The 6,824-nt window shown below is 39.4% G+C and overlaps 1 protein-coding gene across 1 annotated transcript in view; it reads left to right on the top strand.

Annotated features, from left to right (window-relative positions):
* Positions 1-1,731: 1,731 nt before the first annotated feature.
* slc5a11 (solute carrier family 5 member 11) overlaps positions 1,732-6,824 on the top strand; it is a 7,696-nt gene continuing 2,603 nt past the window's right edge. Inside the window, exons 1-13 of the mRNA XM_078270626.1 lie at positions 1,732-1,991; positions 2,662-2,808; positions 3,081-3,152; positions 3,315-3,419; positions 3,524-3,583; positions 3,664-3,768; positions 3,917-4,022; positions 4,147-4,227; positions 4,314-4,519; positions 5,264-5,399; positions 5,623-5,730; positions 5,845-5,995; positions 6,610-6,778. Of these exons, the coding sequence (XP_078126752.1) occupies positions 2,662-2,808; positions 3,081-3,152; positions 3,315-3,419; positions 3,524-3,583; positions 3,664-3,768; positions 3,917-4,022; positions 4,147-4,227; positions 4,314-4,519; positions 5,264-5,399; positions 5,623-5,730; positions 5,845-5,995; positions 6,610-6,778 (1,446 nt within the window). The 5' untranslated portion in view covers positions 1,732-1,991. The remainder of the gene's footprint in view (positions 1,992-2,661; positions 2,809-3,080; positions 3,153-3,314; positions 3,420-3,523; positions 3,584-3,663; positions 3,769-3,916; positions 4,023-4,146; positions 4,228-4,313; positions 4,520-5,263; positions 5,400-5,622; positions 5,731-5,844; positions 5,996-6,609; positions 6,779-6,824) is intronic.

Genomic DNA, 6,824 nt, shown 5'->3' with positions numbered 1-6,824 from the left:
TAGCTTTATACCAGTGGTATAGTATATACTATATATCCTTTAAAAACAAGTTTTTGTTGAAGTCTAAAACTTTAATTTCTACCATAAGACTGCTATGTAGAAAACAACCCCCTGTTTGTTTGGCTGTCAAGGTATCTCTACTATTTGAAAGACAGTTACTCAGTAACATCCTGCAGTTGAAGTTTTCTTTCTCTAAGCCTGAGTGTAAGTGTGCTATTACAATTCTACAGTAAAATCTTTGTTATATGTATTCACGAATAAGTCATAGATTTAACAAAAATGAATTTTATCCTGAAATAGATATTTAATTAAAATACATTCACATTCTCTTGGTGGTTTGGAAGAAAAACCACAAAAGCAGTTTTCCTGTTAATGTACATGTTGTGTATTTTTGTAAACCACCCACCACACTGAATGTAACATAAGTTCTATACTGACTTCTTTTCTCAAGTACATACTCATTGAAATCATCTGTCTTGATGACAGATTGTTCCATGTTCTGCTTTGTATCTATGCCTCACTGTCAGCGGATTTTCCAAATCCATACCATGTCAGTTATAGCCATATCATTTCTTTTTTTCTAAATGGTATTGTTCTAACCTCTAATGTTATTAACGTGAATATATGAGACAACATCAGTGCAAAGTTGGCACCTACTATTTGTTTTTATAAAAGACAATTTTAACTGTTCCAAGGATAATTTTTCACCGGTTCATACTCACACTAAGTAGAAGTGGGATGATGTGGCGCTAACAGCGGGCAGTGTGCAATATGTGAATGTTGTGTTCCACTGTTGGATATTATAATAAACATTATTACACTATATGAAACTATAATACAATTATATTGTGTCTGTACTGTACAGAATGAGAGTGGATGTAAATAAAACAGATACAGATGCTACAATATATGAAGCACTTTGTAACTTTCATGTGTTACCCAAATATTTCTTTTATTGATTGTGTCATATGGACTGACCATAAAGTTATACTGCTCAGAGGACAGCAATGTCATTATGTTTATTGTAGCAGATGCAGCGGTTTGCATACAAACAACTAATAATACAGCTTCTGAGATGTGCCAGTGCTCTGTAAAACATAAATCTTAGTTGTCAAGTGATATTTTTTAAATAGTAAGGCAAATTATTATGAAAAAGGATAATGTGTGCAGCTAGTAAAAGCTTTGTTTTCTAATGCTCCAAGTTCCTTTTTTCTGCTTAAATTAAAGAATGTAAACCTCTAAAGCATTAATGTCCATTTAAGGCATATAAAGTGTTAAGTCTGTATTTTGTATTGTATCCTAACAATGTGGACAACTATAAATAGTGGAATGAAATCTGCTTTTGCCTGGATGTCTTTGTTTTTAAGATTTGTGGTGTAAAAAATGATTATGGTATACAGGGTTACAGAGAAATAATACTGTATGCACTCATGTTATATTGACAGGACAAAGGAAATTACAACACGTACACTTGTTTCTGCGTTCCCTGCAACTCTCTTACGTTGTAAATAACATGTATTTGCAACTGCTGCTGACACACCTGGCAAAATCTCTCTCTCTCTCACTCACTCACTCACTCACACACACACACACATACACACACACACACACACACACACACACACACACACACACACACACATTCCCCTTACCTTGTTTTAATATTATGATATCACTGCCCACATCATCTGTGTAACTGATGCATTTAAAACCCACTCAGCAGTCATTTAGCTCATGTGTTGTAATGACAAATGAGCGTGCAGCTCATGTGTTATTACAACACATGAGCTGTTAAGAGCAATAAATCATTTACATTTTAACTAAACCTCGTCGTACGAGGTTAAAGTGGAGTTTGATCTTTTGGCTAGTGAAGGAAACTTTTGAGAAACACAGAGATTCCTGCGATTGGACTCATGTAATTTGTGACATGTTGTATTGTTTGGGCCAGACAACTCAGGTCAAGGATAGCCAGTGTGACAACTTACTGTAAGGTGAGTTTATTTACGAAATAATACCATTTAATACACAACCTGAAGATACTAAGAGACTGAGTTGTAGCTTTTGCTGATATCTGCATTGATGTAAAACCTCAATAGCCTATGTATTATGTTTGTATTTGCAACAGTGCTACACAGATGCGTTAAGTGCAAAATCTTTATCCTAACATGCTGATAGAAGTGCAGTTTATAATAAAACATTAAGTTGCGTTCCACTCTTCAACAGTTATTTGCCTATAACAACAGTACAGGTTTAAGAATCATATCTCCAGTAACTGACAAGAAGTAATATTATGTAAATTGAGTGTGTCTCAACTGGTCAGTGTTGGAATATGTTCTTAAAGCATGGGTTCACAATCTGTCAAGTTGACTACTGCCTTAAAGCACTAGTAAGGTGCCCATATGTACATTTAAAGGGGAACTCCACCTAAATTAACAATTTCAATATGTTATTTCCATGGCCTAGGAAAGTTCAATCAATATTTGTTCTTATTCCCAAATGAGCTTTATTCTATTTTTTACTTGTACATTACTTAGTTTTGTTACTATACAGTAATATTTTGTCATGACTTGAAACTATTCAAGACTAAATTGTCTTAACATTTGATTACTGTACTAGCTATCACAGCAGAGGACAACAATTTGTTAATTTCTTATATTCCAGATGACCTTTGACGTAACAGAAATCCGCCAAGGGACCAGCATGCCCCCTTCTCCATCGCCCTCTCCCGGGGGCACAACTACCCTGGCTACTGTGGATATAGTTGTGCTGGTAGTCTACTTTCTGCTGATTCTGGCTGTTGGCCTCTGGGTAAGTACAGGAGAAAAAACAGGTCTCTGTTCTAATACCTTTACCAAGAATTTTTACATAGTGAGTCTGACTGAACAAAGACACCATGAATGGTCAACAACATCTACAACCATTATTGGCTTTGGCTTAATGAAATAAAATATCACAAAGGTTGTGCCAGATTTTCATTAGATCACTAACACAGTTGGGGATACTGGTGTCTTCTCAGATGTTATGAATCAACATTTCCTTCTGCAGTTGTATATTTAAGAGGTTTTTCATCTTTCTACCAGTCCATGTGGAGGACAAAGCGCAGCACGGTGGATGGATACTTCCTGGCTGGGAAGAACATGACCTGGTGGCCGGTGAGTCAAACAATTATTATTTCACATTGTCAGACTTATTGAAACTAACTATAGCACAATAGTCAAGAGCATTTTAAAAAAGCTAGATGGAGGCAAAATCATATGCCGTTCAACGTGAAATACTGAGTCTATCCTAATTCTGACTATCTTATCTATATTTAGGTGGGTGCCTCGCTGTTTGCCAGTAACATTGGCAGTGGGCATTTCATCGGCCTGGCAGGGTCAGGAGCCGCAGCAGGAATTGGGGCTATTGCATACGAGTGGAATGTAAGAGATTGTATATATGCTCTTAAGACATGCTAATGTGAAAACAAATTTGAAATAAAATGCTGTTTTTAAAGTGTTCAAAGTTCATATTTGGTGATCAACAGGGAATTCTGATGGTTCTGCTGCTGGGATGGCTCTTCCTGCCCATTTATATCTCCTCTGGGGTAAGGGCGTCTACACGTGAAACATCACGCACATACACATTCCTTTATATATAATCATCTTTGAACCCTTTTTTCTCCAGGTGACGACCATGCCAGAATATTTGCAGAGGCGATTTGGTGGTCGAAGAACTCAGATATTCATAGCTGTCCTGTCCTTATTTATTTACATCTTTACAAAGATATCGGTATGACACAAATCCACAATATCTCTCTAGTGTTTCTATGCTGAAACTAATTAAGTATTTTTATGCATGTATTTGAATGCTGTTGCATTTGTGTTGGTATCTTGTATCTACACCCCACGTGTCCCGCTGTGTGTGTGTTTCTGGCCAGGTGGACATGTATGCTGGTGCACTGTTCATTCAGCTCGCCTTACAATGGAACATCTACCTTGCTGTGGTGCTGCTGCTGTCGATCACAGCTCTCTACACCATAGCAGGTGACCTTTCTCCTTCTCTCGCCATTTAAAAAAAAATTTAAACTCTCGCTTAGAAATTAGACATAAGGGTGCCGTTTACTGCTTGTTCTGTGTGTGTCACTGGCTGTTGTATGTTGTTTCCTAGGTGGTCTGGCTGCAGTTATCTACACAGATGCTGCTCAAACTGCCATCATGCTGGCAGGAGCTCTCACCCTCATGGCCTTCAGTAAGTCAGAGCTGACTGAAATGACATCCTCCCATCACCAGCACTTTATAGTACAGTTTATCTGACCCTGCTGTCCCCCTCTTGAGGCTTTGTGGAAGTTGGAGGCTGGGACGCTCTGATGGACGGATACCTCAACGCCATCCCTTCTGTTCGTGTGCCAAACTCAACGTGTGGCATCCCTCGAGACGACTCCTTCCACATATTCAGAGACCCGGTGAACTCTGACCTGCCTTGGCCCGGGGTCATCATCGGCATGTCCGTCCCCTCCATGTGGTATTGGTGTTCTGACCAGGTACCAGTGAACATTTTTGTATAGCAAATTAAAAGGTAGCGAACAAGTACAGCAATGTGACAAATGTCCAAATAGTGTACAGAAGAGTAATGTCAGATATCACAAGTCAGGATATAAAAACCCCTCCTAATCCTTGATTCATTTAAACTGGATCGTGTGCTGCCATGCCTAATCTCTACAGGGAGGGATGTCAAAAGCATATAGGGGCCCAGAGTTGCAAAAATACATAAAAAATATATTTGAATTTATTTTGCTTGCAAAATGTCACAAGGTCTTTCATCTATAAAAAATGAAAATGTAATTACGTTTTTTAAATCTTGTTTATGATGTTCTACAAAATTCCTCTGAAGTTGAGTATGAAAGAGTCTTCATCTGAAAATCCCCATCTTGAGAATGTGGCATGTTTTGCTCCTCAGAGAGGTTAAAAAATCCTTTTATACAATATCAGAGTAATCGTTTACCAACCAGCCAAACATGAGACAACAGAAAGACACAAGTAGTTCTAATGAGCATTCCCTGTCTTCTCAGTTCAGCACTTGTATCTGATTTGTGCACATAAAACCTTTACCCTAGGTACCTGCCAGACTGAGTAATAACTGCAAGCTATGTGATTTCCTTATCCATTCTGATTACAGTAAATGGGCCCTTATGAAAATGTACTTACATATTGCTGCATCTCTTAACTATTAACCAACTGTCCCTGGGAGGTAACTGAGGGTCAGCTGTGGTTGTGATTCTCTGCAGGTGATCGTGCAGCGATCCTTGGCTGCTAAGACCCTGTCCCATGCAAAAGGTGGCTCACTCATGGCTGCTTATCTAAAAATTCTGCCTTTCTTTGCTATCATGCTGCCTGGCATGATCAGCAGGATACTTTACACAGGTACAGTATGAAATGTATGTTTTAATAAATTAAGCCAGCAGCTGGGAAAATGTGGTCGATATACGCTTAATGTGATACTATATATGGCTTCTGTTGAATAGTAATAATGTTATAAAAATTGGGTCTTAAATACTGGACAGACAGGTTGCATTCAGGTTAATGTGTTGAGAGTGTTAATGTTTAAAATTGATTGAGTGTTGTGTGTTTGAATGATATTGTGTAGATGACGTGGCGTGTGCAGACCCTGAGTTGTGTAAACAGATTTGTGGTAACCCAGTGGGTTGTTCAGATACAGCCTACGCCAGACTGGTCATGGAGCTGCTGCCTTCAGGTGAGAGATGTAATCCCCTTGTTACACCTCCTGTACTGCCTTTTGCTCTATAAAAATATGCGCTGTTTACATTAAGTCCCTTTTATGCCAATCTCTGTGTGTTTTCCCTCCCAGGGCTGCGAGGTTTGATGATGGCGGTAATGATTGCTGCACTCATGTCCTCTCTGACCTCCATCTTCAACAGCGCCAGCACCATTTTCACCATGGATCTATGGAAGACTTTCAGATCCCGTGCATCTGAGTGGGAACTTATGATTGTGGGCAGGTACAGTATGTAACCACCTGTGGACAAGCGGGCATAACCCAAAATATGGTCCTGGTTGCAGCATGTATACTGCAGCACTAGTTTAAGCCTGCAACAATAGATTTATTTATTTCTTTTTTGGGTTTTTTTTTGTCTTTATTTGCTAGTACAGCTAGAATATTAACAAGGAAGGGGGAAGAGAGAGTGAGCAGCAAAGGGCAGCGGTTCAGACTTGAACCCAGGCCGCTGCGCTTCCCTGGCGCTTCACAAAATTCAGGGCCACCCTGCGGTTTGCTTTTTGCTATGAGGTCTGAAGTTACTGGTTAAAGGCTTATACATCATGTAGAATATTTCATTCCTACTCGGACCATCTACAATTAAAGTATAAACCATGTATGGCATTATAATGCACTCTGGATAAAATCATCCACCAAATTGCATATTAAATTATACAATATTTCTGTCATGCTTACCCAAACCATAACCCCTCTTTCCACGAATGTACAGTGCTGTTCACATACACAGTTTCCCCTTCCCTACAAGATGTCCTGTGCTCAAATCTTCAGCATGCCATGTCTTTGCAGAACTGAACTGAATTATTTGGCATTAAAAACCTTTTCATGTGTGTGCTGCAGGGTATTTGTGCTTGTTCTGGTGGTGGTGTCTGTGCTGTGGATTCCTGTCGTCCAGGCCAGTCAGGGTGGGCAGCTTTTTATCTACATCCAGTCCATCAGCACCTACCTGCAGCCCCCAGTCTCCATCATCTTCCTCACAGGCTGCTTCTGGAAGAGGACTAATGAGAAGGTAAGGTGGAACAGCCTCAGACCGATCAAACTGGTCAGATTGATCA

The sequence above is a fragment of the Sander vitreus genome, chromosome 15 (assembly GCF_031162955.1).
Source record: "Sander vitreus isolate 19-12246 chromosome 15, sanVit1, whole genome shotgun sequence".
Lineage (NCBI taxonomy): Eukaryota > Metazoa > Chordata > Actinopteri > Perciformes > Percidae > Sander > Sander vitreus.
This window is presented reverse-complemented; position numbering and strand designations above follow the sequence as displayed.